At 35.0% G+C, this 15,393-nt stretch overlaps 1 protein-coding gene across 1 annotated transcript in view; it reads right to left on the reverse strand.

Annotated features, from left to right (window-relative positions):
* Window positions 1-15,393, reverse strand: part of LOC144434036 (receptor-type tyrosine-protein phosphatase-like N) — a 270,864-nt gene that overhangs the window by 16,837 nt on the left and 238,634 nt on the right. The window contains exons 13-17 of the mRNA XM_078122481.1: window positions 11,066-11,213; window positions 8,614-8,687; window positions 7,107-7,184; window positions 5,062-5,253; window positions 1,869-1,963 (exon numbers count right to left, since the gene is read on the reverse strand). Of these exons, the coding sequence (XP_077978607.1) occupies window positions 1,869-1,963; window positions 5,062-5,253; window positions 7,107-7,184; window positions 8,614-8,687; window positions 11,066-11,213 (587 nt within the window). The remainder of the gene's footprint in view (window positions 1-1,868; window positions 1,964-5,061; window positions 5,254-7,106; window positions 7,185-8,613; window positions 8,688-11,065; window positions 11,214-15,393) is intronic.

A 15,393-nucleotide genomic window follows, 5' to 3' on the forward strand; every position in this document is an offset into this window, starting at 1 on the left:
TGTGAAATACAGAGAGACAGCAATACAAGCAGTATAGCTGATAATAGTTACAGCCCCATGTTTCAAATGGTGAACAGAACAGTTACAGCCCCAAATGGTGAACATAACAGTCTCAACCCCATGTTTCAAATGGTGAACATAACAGTCTCAACTCCATGTTTCAAATGGTGAACATAACAGTTACAGCCCCATGTTTCAAATGGTGAACATAACAGTCTCAACCCCATGTTTCAAATGGTGAACATAACAGTCTCAACTCCATGTTTCAAATGGTGAACATAACAGTTACAGCCCCATGTTTCAAATGGTGAACATAACAGTTACAGCCCCATGTTTCAAATGGTGAACATAACAATCTCAACCCCATGTTTCAAATGGTGAACATAACAGCTACAGTCCCATCTTTCATCAAACGATGAATATAACTGTTTACAGTCACATCCCAAATCTACCAGGGTGAGGGAAACACTGCAATTTTTACCCCTTTCTCCCTTTCTGTTACCGGGGTTCCCCAACCTTGCCAAAAACACTGCTATGTTCCAAATGATGAATATAACAGTCACAGCACTATGCTCCAAATGGAACATGCATAGTGCCATGTTCCCAATGGTGATATAACAGTCACAGCCCTCTGTTCCCAATGGTGTGACATATAGTCACAGCCCCATGTTTCAAATGGTGAACATGACAGTCATGGCACCATGTCTAAAGTGGTGAACTTAACAACACCAAAACAACAACCCATGCTTCAAATTATTACAATAAGAGTAGGGTGAAAATCAAGAAATTGTTACATTGAACCTTTGAAGAAGTTCCTCTAGTGAAACTGATGTGAGCACATTCTTTCAGCTGTACACATATGTATATCTACAACCCCCCGAGTATATGAGACAAAGTGCAATTATGAATATGGAAAACAACAATTGCTGAAAATGTCATATTTTGTGGTGTGCAAATTTTGTCATGCTCATGTCACTCACTAATCATATGCAATACATAACACACACACATTCATGACAACAAATTTGACAATAACAACATGAAACTAACAATTGTACATGGCTAATATCAACACAGTGTACAATATCAGTGCAATATGTGTTCCGTTATAGTTGTTCAATTGATATGTGTATTTCATGTTTCAATCATTTCACCAAGTAATATATTTTACCTTAAAAAATAAATAACTCAAAAAAAGTATGGTTGAAAAAAAGTTAGACAAGATAGTATAATTATGTTTAGGAATTTTCTTTTCAAATAGAAATTAAGGAAAACAAATTTGGTCAGAGCATTGGTTTGTTAGTGCTAACACATTACCATGGCAACCAGTAGGCACACCTCTAGGTGTTAGTGTGCACACACGTCCCAATCACTTTTGTGACTATGCAAGTGGTTTATTTTGACAGCTTGCATATGCACAAAAATGAGTGGGCCACTGGCAGAGTTAGTAGAAGAACTAGTAGAGTCAATCAGTAGATCAGCAGACAGCTAGGACACGATTCATCATTACTGTGGTTTGGAGTCAGGTCATTAGAGGTCAGGAGCTTTACTGGTTGTTAGCCAGGTGTGCAGCTGAGCAGTATTACCAATTGCTCTTAGATAGGAGGAGAGTCACTTTTCATTGGTATTTCACCAGGTGTTATTACCAAAATTAAGATGCTGTGCATAGGTTTAAGGCTTTTAAAGGGTTAAAATTACACTGTGCTAGATCTCAGTTTTATATTTTCAGCAAAACTTAAGACAAAAATGAAAAAAATAATACTCTAATTTAGATTAGTACAAAAAGACAGTGATAAAATATTTTACCATAAAATGTTGACATTTTGAAATCAATGTTTTTTTTCCATGTGAGTTACAAACAAGCTCACCTTCTGAATTCCAATAATGCCTTAGGTGATCCTGGTACGCCCATGTCTGGCCATGTGAGATAATGGAATTGTGTCACGGTGCGGGTTTCATTGGTCTGCAAGAAAGGAAACAAATGCAATTGATACAGCAGGTGTGAGAGTAAAGGTTAACAACATTCAACATCACCTGCCTAACAAATATTGATCAATCAGAGAGAGGATATGTTTTAGATGGTGAAGACAAAATCAAAATCAACTTAAGTCTTCAGGCTGAATGCATCAAAATGCAATTATGTGGGATGCATGAAATGAAATTAGTTCACGTTTCATAGCATTCATACAGGAATATGTTAGGTCGTATTAAAGTGAAAATGATGTCCTCAACTGAATCATGATTTTGTAAATTTGTTACTGTATCATAAATACATCATTTTTATAATTCTATTTCCTATCATATGACCTACAAAATAAAATATTAGTTTCAGCCTGTTCACTGCACTTTTGTGTTACATCATTACAGACAATCGCACAGGTTCAAGAAACGAATTTCGTTCATTTAGGAGGAGGGGATCTGGCATTGATGCAATTCCTGAACTTCATTTTCACATTTCAAGCCAAATTTCAAAAACTTTCCCACTTTCAATGGATAACAGGTTCTGTTTTTACTATTGAGATGATGATAAGTTTATTAAAATTTACTTCTAATGTCATATACAGTGCTGGGTTGCCAGTAGTATTTGAATGTGTTCGCCATCATGTTTTCACATTGCATCTATTGTAGTGGTATGACTACACCATGGTTTACATCATATATAAATTCGTCGATGTGGCACTTGTGATTTAGGGGGAGGGAGTTTTGTCCTAAACGAATGAACATTTTACTTAGCTGTTGTGCCACATGTCCCTTAGCTCAAGTACCTCCTAGCCCTTGTTGCCAATATGACGATAAGAGTGCAAGGTGGTAAAACAGCTAACAATGTAATACAAAAACACCAATAAACAGGCTATGTTGGTTTAAAACTGCTATATTTCGACAATGAAAAATCAAGAAAATATCATTTTCAGGTTAGTTAAATTGTTGTTATTGCTTTTCTATGAAAATGTTTTCTTGATGGTTTTATACTGAAATTAAAAAAAATCAAAGGAGCCATGACAAAGTTACAGGCTTATTGACAGATACAAGTTGGCATGATTTAGACTATGGATACACATGTTGTTTATAACTGTATACGTATTCTTTGTTAGTTAATCCGTGTTAATCAAGAAGTGTGCGTCAATGGGTAACCCAAGCTACAGTATCAGATAGCAGCCATGAAACTCAAAACAGACACCATATACATTAAGATGTGACCTCTTCCTATCCATTCTGATCTTTACACAGCTGAAAGGTTCCTACATCTACAATGATTTCAGAACCAATTTTTATTTCACATTATCTCTGACAATGATCTGCTTGTTCTGTACTTCAATGAAAACTTATTGATGCAGACAAGTGTGTTGAACGACATAATTGTCAAGATGAAGGAGTGATAGAAATGAAAATCAAATTTATTTGTTGGAATTCTGAACTATAATGATGGATTGTGTTCATTGAATGTAGAAAGCATCTAAGAAATAACGTCTTGTTGTTATTTTGTTCAAGAAAACTCTGGCTTATTATTAGTTCAAATCCCAAAAAAAATTCTGGGGTCACCATACAAATTTTTGAAACAGAGGTCAAAATGTACCATAATTTAGTCATTTTACAATCCAATATGGCCACCAAATACTATGTTAATTCTATGGGAAAATAAAAAGATTGTCAATTTCATTGAAAATAAGGTGGTGACACTTAAATTTCTCTTATTATTAGTAATCGTGTTCTTAAAAACATCACCCTAAGAGTAAAACAAATTTAAGTAATTTGAATGTATATGGCTAAAATTGTGTTTTAATTTTTGAGAAATTTGAAGGTGAAAAAATTGAAGTTGATAGATTTTAGCTAGAAAGTAACGCATGGTATAAGGTTTCTTTTCTGTGATTAATTGCATTCTGTGGCTCTGCAGGGAAGAAAAAAAACTCCTGGCAAAGTACATTTGCATTGCACAAGAAAACGAGAACTACAATAATTGCATTAGGTAGAAATCACGATACAGTATTCAAGAGGTTAGTTAGTAGTTAGATGTATAGAATATGTAATAAGATACTATAAACAATTGCTTTGATTGTAAAAAAAAATGAAATACAACATGCTATCCTGGCTATGTGACTGTAATACATTGTAAATATATGGTAAAAATTCTGACCCAAAAAGACATAACTTCTTGAAAATAGGCTTTTATAGACATGATCATAAAAGTTATAAAAGTACTTTATTTGGGGATTCAGGCACAAATCATTTTAAAGCAACTCTGTTCAGAGATATGTAAAAATGTACACAAGTTGCTGATAAAAAACAAGATTGTAAGATCACGTGGCCATCTTGTGTGACTGCTTGTCTTTTAAGTATTGGTTTCAAAGTATTTCATTAATGGAAATGCTGTGCAGTCCAGTCTCTTGAAATTGTAGTAAATATTCTGGGGAAAAGTGATATCCAAAATTGTAACTATGACAACTGATAGACTGGAGGGCTGATGAAACAACTTACAATATTTAGATTTGAAAAAAAGGCACCAGATTGAATTTGAAACATGAAATTCTGTGATCTGTAAACTTTTGCCATGCTCCTGTCTACTTTAACAATTCTTGTACAAACCATTAAAAGCCTAGATACTCATTACTATTCAATCTGATGCTATAAGAGAGACTATTTTCATGATTTATGGTGACCTTTTATCCTGCTGTTTTTTGAAACTGCTATCCACCTATCAACACTGGATATAAATGTGGTAATCTTGCCTCATATGAAATAAATCACAACACATTTATCTCTCGTTTGTACCCAGAGACAGCCTGAACGTCTAAAATGGCATTTCATGATTGTTCACTTTTGGACATTTATAGAGAAATATATTTTCAACGACTTTTAGAATTTTATTACTCAAGAACAAGAAAGCAACAAAATTTGTTGTACTATAAGATTTGCACATGCATTGTCAGGCTTAGCAGACTTTAGCCAGAAATTGGGCTGTGACACTTTTATGTATTTTAGACACAAGATTTTATATATATGATGTATCGTCGTCGTCGTCGCCATCGTCGTCGTCATCATCGTCGTCACCGTATTGTCACTAACCTGCAAGTTCTTCAAGTAAAAACTTCTGACTAGGTAGTCATCACACCATATATGTTCTGATACAAGATGCACTTCATAGATATGGTAGAGTTGACTGCCTTCATCTGGCCAGTAGGGATGACACATAGTCTTACCGTTCTCTGAGTTCTGGGTCAGATTGACTAGAACCATACAGCCTTGTTCCCATACCATCTGGACAGGATGCAACAAACAACAAGAAAAAGATTTTAAAACTGAAGTATAAGTGTTGTAAAACAGGGTTTGAATTTAGCTCTAGTCTTGAGTTCAGTGTCCACTGAATTTTAATTTCAAATGGCAAAGCGAACAACAAATTGTTTTCAAAGAGTGATAGAATTAAGCCAAATTTCATTCCAAATTTTGAAAAGTATGCCAATAGATAAAACCAGCTGCAGGAAATTTTAGTAAAGAAATATATATACATGTTGACAAAAATCGAATCTAACATTGCTAGTGACTTAAACATTGTCCACCATCATGTTCCTATGAACCACCGACACACAACATGAGTCATGTGGTCTGTTATAAGATGGATCACTTTTGCATGGTATACACAGGGAACCTTGCACACCCCTGTAACATTCACATACCTAGGACAGGGTTGTGCACATAGCTGTACCAGCTCAGTGGAGCCATAGGGACTGTACGTACCAGCTGTGTGTGCACACTATATCCCTGTAACAGCTCTGGCCAACACACTAGGTGTAACATACCTAGATTTGACAACTTGTAACTGGTATGCCAACACCAATGTAACATGGATGTGAAACATAGCAATGCAGTATAGGTTTTTACAACATCCATGTACAAGTCGAGCTTTTTCCCACAGCCATGTTCCAGCTTTGTTAACATAGCTGTGACATATGTATTTCCCACAGCCATGTACCAGTTATGTGAGCAATGCTAGTCAGATATGAACAAAAGGGTTGTTACAGGGTATTATTCCACCATAGCTGTTTATGTATGTGCACAACTGTGTGCTTTAGGTATGCAGTATGGTACTAGGATGTGCAAAACAGTCATGGCACAGAGTCTGTATTCCACATCCATTCAACAGGCTTATTTTTCACAATCATGTACCAGGGCTGTGGAAAAATATACCCTGTAACAGGGCTGTGAGACACACAGCTGGTACATAGCTTTGCTCATCTTCCTAGCACTAGGATGTGGCCACATCCTAGTGCTAGGATGTGCAAGGTTCCCTGTGTAAATAGTAATTATAGACTTAATAGCAGGTGGAAAATTAGTCATGTCAAATAAAATGTATGAGATTTACTACATGAAGGTTAAAATACTCTCAGACCGGGGCTTCTTTTGTTAGATTATCAATCTGATAATTGGCAAATATTGTACTTATAATACAAATACTGTTACAGTACTAATTGTGGTACCTATTTTCAAATTGATCCTGTTTTAATCGTACTAATTGTCTATACATTAGTGAGGATTTCTGACTACATGTAATGTCACATCTATGCATCTGAGATCTTTTTTGCTGAAACGTCAGATATGAAGTGTTTAGAATCTGCAGCACTACATATTTAAGAACTGAATTCTACCTCTATTTATGATTATGATGTCTGGAAGCACTTTCTGAATCATAAAAGCTACTTCACTGATGTACACAACTTAAAATTTCATTCTGTCAAGCCTTCAGAGACACTTATCATTAACTATGCAGGTATCAGTTTCAATGGAAAACTCTCTGGGACTCTGCATCAACGAAGATTCTTTATGAGAAATGAGAGTTTTGGGGTGAATGTTTATTTAGGGTCATACAGGTCAGGGTAATAACACTCCGGTAAGCCTGTCACGGTTTTTGTTACTTTTTTTTTTCAGTTGCGCTAGTAATCAGATCTTGTTTGCCATTTTGTCAGTGTTTTGTGGCTATGTACATGCTCTCAGGTATCAAGATGAAATTTCAATCAGTTTGTTTAAATTATTCAGTGGGTTTTTTTCTCGGAAGAAGGCCATGTATGTAAATAATTTAGCGATTGGCATAACAATAAAGCCGTTGTTAATATTACCTGCCAGAAGTCAGCTACAGTATTCTGTAGTGGTCCCTGGGTTGCAATGTAAGCCGGTGAACGAGGATCATGATCGGTCTGAAAGAAAGAAAGAATGACAAATTAGCAGTGTAACTATGATTTATATTTTGTAGTTTTAATTTGTTTCAGGCATTGAGTTTAGTAATACTATTCATTGTCGTTGACATCTGGAAAGCTAATCTGTATCAAAAATCAGGTTTTTTTTTCTTCTTTTCAAATTGCGTTCATTCATACATAGTCTTAATAAGTGTCTTTGTTGAAACAAGTATATGGTAAATAGATCAACTCCTGCTATGTTTCTAATAAATCTGACTGGCTCTCAAATGAACATGACAAAATGTGTTTATTTTTCATAGTGATTTCTATCAGACTTTACCCTCTAAAACATAGCGGAAACTGTAATTTTATGGATAATTCTCACTTCTGACATTTGAATTGCAATGGTCAGTTCAGTAATAACACATGAGATCAAGGCAAACTGGATCCATGGAAATGTTCATTGTGTGTGTCAATTTATGTCTTTAGAGGTTGCCCGGTTTTTGAAATTACACATGAACTTGCAAAAAGAAACTGAACATGTTCCTCATTGTTGTCGATACCCTCAATCAACTTCTGATTACTTCCAAGACTAATCTATAAATTTGTGACTGTTATCAACTATAAGATTCAATATTCATTTAATCTGATACCGTTAGGGAAAGGCAAATTCCTGGAAATGATTCAATAGGAGACTTTAAAAAGCTGTTATCGTATCTTTCCCATTGCATTACCAGAATAATCAGTAGCCATTTAGAATTAAAATGGGTATAGCTTTCAATTCATACAAAGAGTTTTAGAAGAGTCTATTTTCCTTTGTTTCAAATATTCAAATTTCAGTGTGACATTACAATTATCACTTCAAATGTTCTGTTAATTATTGTTGGTATCCCTGGTATTATAACACGTGGGCTTGGGGGGGGGGGGGGGGTTGCAGGTAAATATGGTGACAGGTTTAATATTATAGCGTACATTTCTATAAACTGTACCATAGTTGTGGTTGGGAACCCAGTATAAAAACTGAACAACTGGGGTAGATTTTGCAAATATACTGTCATATTATTGATATTTCACAACAAATGGGAAGTAAACATGAGAAAAAATTCTATTTTCATAATCAGGTATGTTTTCTCAGAAGATTGAAAATGAGGGAACTGAGCAGGGGAGGAAAAAATGTTTTCCTGTCATTCATTTGAAAACATCTCATCCAAACTATTAAAAAACTGCTGACAAATCTTCTCTTGAGTTATCAATGTGTGATTTGTGATACTTATGACAATAACACAAATTGTGCAATTTCTTTTTAAAAAAATCATTATATGAAGTTTTGTTGAAGAATTCATTCTAAACATTAATTCAAACACTGTACACACGTATATGGTTATAAAAAAAATGAGATTCCAAACTTAAGTGAACTCAAAATATGATTATTTCTGTCATAAACACTTACTATTGTGTTGGCGTTAATGTAGTCAGAGCCAGCTGCATTAGTTGAATCATTCAACACAACACGAGAATGGTCATCTATGGAGAGAAAAAAACCCATCAAAACTGGATTACTTTCAAATCAAATTTCACAAAGTGGAACATGAACCGAGTGATGGTATGATTTGACAGTATGGACGTAGGAAGAACACAACTGAAAGACTGCGAGTTTGAATTTCATGGATTCTGAACATACATATAGTTACAAACGAAAATTCTACTGATGCAGTCGATAATGTTACGACAGCCATTGTATACATAATGTAGTACACCCATGACAATACTGACAAGATGTCAGAGAAAACATGGTATTCGTTTTATAAAAAATTGTTGGACTCTTGAATAAGAAATTTTCACTTGTAACCAAAATATTCTCAAATTATTACAAAACATATGTTGTATATTTAAATGTTGTTTGTTCAGTTATGTATTGAACAACTAGAAATCATTAACATGCAAATAACTGAACTGAACTTTTGAAGTAACTACCAAATATCAATACAACCACACACCGAATTACATTGCAAATTGTTTTCTGTAAAAAACTTGTGATAGAATTTTGATATAAATATGCTGGTATATTAATTTAATGGTGTATATATAATTATGTATATCATATATATATTATTACATTGCAGCATAATACAAACTACAATTGGCATATTTATGGCTACATATTCCTTTGTTAAACTATCATTTGTTTTGTGTATGCAACAGCTAAGATGGCTGTTTTTATTTTTATGATTCTCAAACTAATCAACTCTATGTTTTCTTTGATTCAAGAAAAAAATGATGCCCTCTATGGTAGGATCTCACTAATGGTAAGGTTTATGACACCACAGATGCATATCTGGGTAAAAATTATTATTATTCATTACTGAAATTAATGAATATACAAATTGTTCCTAACATCCTAAAACTTTTATCGTCATTTGTACGGCACAGACTGTTAAAATGTATTATTATAAAGGTTGAAAGCATTACAAAAACGTACACATACACACTTACTGTTTTTTTTCTTCTATTTTTAAGCAACTGACCAACCCATTATTTTTTCAATTGTTACTACACTACACACACAGTACTAGAGAGTGTAGTATGGTACAAATATTGAAAAAATATATAAAATTTTGACAATTTTGAAAATCATTTTTTTAAGTGTGATGATGAAAATCATTGAAATAACTAGGTTCACCCATAACATAATACAAAATACATTATTTTCTCCATAGATGAAAAATGGCATACTGATATGTCAACACACTGTATCTTTGCAAAACTCATAAACTTATTTCCCATCAAACTATAAGATGAGCGATATCATTTCATACCACTGAAGACACTGTTCTATTTTTCTAAATTATCTAATTTGAGATAACAAATGCAAATGTTTTACTCTCGTATTGAGAATAATTATGTAAATTCCCTCAGGAAAAGGCTTGAACGATTTATCAGCATGACATATTTTCAGACAGATTTGAATTTCTATATATCATGACTGGAGGTAAATAGGAAACGTGAATACCTTGTTCTATTGTGTTTAAATGCTATCAATATATACAGTGACTGCTTTATATATATGGAAGGTGAAATATGCTGGGACAAAGAAAAATTGAAATTACATGTTGTCGATAAGTTGAAAAATGCTTTGAGGAAAACTGATATTATTTTGTGATGACTGTAATGAAAACTGCTGAAAATTACATTTGATATACAGAGAGTGTAATTTAGGAGGCGGAGTGATTGAATTAATTAGCAAGCAGTCAGCGAGCCATGCAGCCAGCTAGCTTGAATTATACAACCACATGGATGGATAGACAGACAGACAGACAGCCCGCCAGCCTGTTGGGTCAGACAGAAAGAAATTAGGAACACAGGCAGACAGCCAGCTAAACTAGCTAGTCAGAGTTCCTTGTGTGAGCAAGACAGTAAGCCAGCTACTCAACTAGCAGCGTTAGATAACTGGATGGACAGATCTTGAGACTGCCAGCCAGCCTACTGAGTGAGACAGACAGATAAGCACGCAGACAAACAAACAGTCAGCTACTAAAGCTAGCTAGCAACCTTGAGTGAGAAGGACAGCCAGCTAGATAACTAGCTTCAGTTAGAAAACTAGATGAATGGATGGATAGTCAGCCTGAGTTTAGACAGACAAACGGACGGACAGACCAACAAAAGATATTTCTACCTCAAACATGATTTAATACAGTTTGGACAAGATGGTAGACAATTAATAGAAAATACTGAAGGGGAAGGAAAAAAAAGAGAGGACATAATGAGACAAATAAGAGATGTAAACAGAGTTGTGTGTGTGTGTGTGTGTGTGTGTGTGTGTGTGTGTGTGTGTGTGTGTGTGTGTGTGTGTGTGTGTGTTTGTGTGTGTGTGTGCATGATCAAAGTGAAGAGAAACTACTTACAGGGTAGGATGTCAGGGTATCTGTTTTTCTTGGCATTACTGGGATCAGAACCAGAACTGGTACTGTTAGGTTCAGCTTCATACTGACATAGTCCTTCCCATTCCTTGGCTAATCTGTCTTTGTTCTTCAGATGGTCTTCCATATACGACTGTAGAAACAATACAGTAAACACATCGATTACACATTTATCAAAATATTTCCCTTCATTTTTCAGAAAACGCCAACAAAAATCCTACATGTGTGTAATGGAAAGACAGTGTTTCTTGTTATGAATTTTCAACGTACTGCAACAACTAAATTCTCAGTTCAATACCTATGACTCACAGTGATCACCTTGATAGCGGAAAGATGTACAAACCCATGATTGTTCATTCACAAACAATTTCCCTGCCAAGCTATTTTTAAACTATTCACCGATATCTGATGTGAAATTCTGAAATTCTTGTAGATGTTAGTCCAGCGATTTGACAGCCAAATGAGGGACTACAGATTTCAGATTATGTATGAATTCAGGCTGCACTGACAGTATGGATATATGGAATTACTGAACTCATCACCTTCATTACCATGTAAAGTACATCTGTCTCCACGCTCACAACACAGCGGGAGGATTATACAGAAATGATGGTAAAATCACATAGTGGTGGTGGAAATGATATCGATTTAAAGATTGCTGGCAAATAGCTGATAATTGACCCTAGTATCGTAATGGTGGCAAACAGAATAAGGCTACAATGGGGAACAGCAGGAGGATATGTAAATCGAGCAAAATTACATGGTAGTGGGAAGTAGGTGCTGAAAAGAATATGGAATTAGTTAGGTTGTATACCACTGATTCAAATATTTAATTCTGGATGTCTCACTGACATACGTTTGTTTGTGTAGTGTGCGCGTCTGTGTAGTACATTCTCTGTATGTCTGTCAATCTGCTTCAGGGCATGTGTCTGATCAGTGAAGATTGTCATATCAATGTGTATGATTTTCTGCTTGACTGAGTGTGTGTGCGTGTGCATGCAGTGTGTGTGTGAGAGAGAGACAACTGTCTGCCTGTCAATGTTTCTACATCTGCCTGTATGCATGTCCGTTGGTGTCTTCTCAATTTTCTACATCAAAGCTAGGAGCCGCGCCATTCTTTGTAATCCCCAACAAAAGAAGGCCACTTTGATTTGAAGTCTACTGTTATTGAAAACACAGAATGAAACCATCTCTGATCTCTGAAACATGCAAAACAACCTCTGTGTTTGTCATGAGACAGAAAAATGATGGATTCCCTTGATACAGGAATGCCAGTGAGAAAGACTTATAAAGTATCCAGAGAACACGGATATATGTAACGCTGTCGTCTCTACACTCCTTATATTTTATGATAGACTGACTCTTACTATTCCATTAACTAATAATATACACTCATCATTTGTCTCGGTCATATTTACATTGTCTATAATGATACTCAATAATTGCATTTCAACACATCATCTCAATTGTTCATGGCTTTACTTTTCCAAGTATCATTTTACTACCTGCTTTTCTTCCTTACGCCATTATCATTTTATATACATGTGCTGTTCACCCCCTTTCCTGACCTTTCCTTTGGTACAACCCTATCAGTTCAAAAATGGTTGGTTCCATTTTACGCAGAAATAAGGGTCAGAACAAAATGTCAAAACTTATAACCACAAACCATGTGTTAATCTGGTTGTATTCAAGTTTGCATCTCTGATCATTAGTATTAGCTTTGATTGTCATCTACATCAAAAATTCAAAATCATGATTCATTTTTTTTTCAGTAGACCACAAACAAAATATGATCCTTTCTTGCAACAAAGTGCGTTGTGTGCTTTGTTTCGTGACAATGGCAAGTGGGTAAAATGCAACTTAATATATCCCCTTGATATGGTATTTTCAAGTTTTCCTGGGAATTAATTTACCACCATGCATTCTATCAAATAATCTCTACTAACAAAAGAAATATCACTAATATAATGTAGGACTGCATAGTAAACATAAAAGCAACCACTTTTCTCTGAAATTTTACAGGGAGGCTACTTTCTATCTCAAATCTTTATAATAAATTTTACAACCCATTTTCTCTTCCTTCAAAATCTTCTATAAATCTTAAGTTTACTGTCTGATTGCTATCTGTTCTAGATTTCCTCATACTTGACATATATTAAAATGCAATCACAGTCTGAGAGTTCTTTGTGATTTGCAAATCCAGATGAAACTCTTGGGGACGATTTAAATCCCTGTATGTGCGACAATCAATTACAGAGTTGCGAAAATATCACCACAGATCAACCTACAATTATAGTTCTGTACTGAGACACGATTGCACCAGAATTATCACAAAGACAGTAGGTTTTTCATGCTGGCCAGGAAAAGGCATTGCCTGTCTCCTCCAGACTTCAAAAGTGTGAAGTATGCTGAAGTCACCTGAATCCAATCACCAAATTTAAATGCATATTAGGACATTTTGAAAAATGTATTTTGCTCCTGCTATTTCCCATATTGTCTACTGCTGAGCCTTGAATACACCAAAACAGTTGTATGTCCTTCTAGTTAAATTACCCACACAGCGACACTGGACCTAATTAAAAAAAAACCCAAGAATTTCATCTAAAAATTGTCCAAGATAATGGCAATACAGACCCATTAAAAAGATGAAAAACTGGATTGCGTACGCCATCAGTAACAGTAACCACACACATATGCTGAACAACGATTTATGCTGGCAAACAACCTAACACATGATGTTAGAACTATGGACTCCATTCAAGTAATGGAAATAGTAGCAATGTGCATATCTTTTTAATGGGGTTTTGCCTCTAATAACACCAGCAGGGGATCTTGATAGCAACACCTCCCACATATTTTTTTTGCATTGTCTGATTAGATCACACTTCAATTAAAAGTTCACAACAATGAAGGACAAAATTAACACTTTATTACGTTCACCTTGGAGGGGGAGATTTTGACAAGTTGGTTTTAATAGAAACTCATTTACATAGACAATGATCCTCACAGCAGTAAAGATCTGATGATGATGACCACGACGAGGACGATGGCTGCAATGGTGATGGTGATGTATAGAGCTAATTTATCCCATGTATAGGATTGATTGATGTAGAAAAAAAAAGTAATCACACAATTTGGCTTGGGGAATCATTTCTTTGATATTGAAGAAAAACAAAATTGGCAATGATGGCGATGGTGGTGGCGACAGAAATGATGATCATGTTGACGAAATGAGCTTTATGCATGTGTAGGATACATGTGGAAAACTACATGATCTGGCTGGGGGAATTATTTCTTTGAAATTGAAACAAAAACAAAATTGGCAATGATGATGATGATGATGATGATGATGATGATGACAGTACTGGTGCTGATACTTTATTAATACATAGATGTATAAAACCAAATACATGATTTGGCTGGGGATATCATTCTTTGAAATCAAAGCAAAAAAGGCAAAGTTGGCAATCCTACAAACGAGTACAGTAGTCAGCTAGTTGAAACGACATCACAGAGAAATGATTCCGGATGCGCTCTCAATATATCTATCACCAAAAGAAAAGATTGCAGGATTCTACTATTTCATACGTCTTTACTCTTTCAAATTTCAGCAGTTATTAATTTACATTTAAGTCTTTGTATTATAAAAATCACAGCAAATTATTCAAAATCCTCAATTATCCAAATTTTAATTGCATTTGTCAACTTGTTGAATGGTTATAATAGGGAAGACTCATAATTATGCGTTAATGTGATAATGGACAGAAGTCTTTGTTACCTTGACAACAGTTACCAAGAGTCAACAAAAAATATTTAGTCAGGGTATTCATTTAGTTGAATTTAACTGTAGATGTGGGAATGGGGACGGGGAGGGTGAAAGGAGGGATAAGATAGAGATGACACAGTCTCCTGCATTTCTTTGAGATTGCAAAGAGATCTTATACGCCTGGTTCTCTGAAAGATAATTTTTTGAAATTTGTCTATGGTTACAATTTGCAGTTGACCAAAAAATGTATTTAGAAGTATATCACTTTTCTGTATAAAGGTTTATACAAGGGCTATAGGTAAAAATCTACTTGATACATACTTTAATAAGTGTCCCCTTTTCACATTATGGTTAAATATTTAAAAAAACACAAATTTGTCATTTTTACTGGGGATGGGGCGGTGGTGATGTGATGCACCGGGGTGGGGGTGGGGGTGTCTCTAAATGCTTAGCAAAAATCAATGAGTAAAGGAGTTTCTAAGTACGGTTTAAGATGTTGTGATAACTTACTCTGTGCATTTGTGTTTGATAGAGTGCTTGATACTGA

The sequence above is a fragment of the Glandiceps talaboti genome, chromosome 4 (genome assembly GCF_964340395.1).
Source record: "Glandiceps talaboti chromosome 4, keGlaTala1.1, whole genome shotgun sequence".
Taxonomy (NCBI): domain Eukaryota; kingdom Metazoa; phylum Hemichordata; class Enteropneusta; family Spengelidae; genus Glandiceps; species Glandiceps talaboti.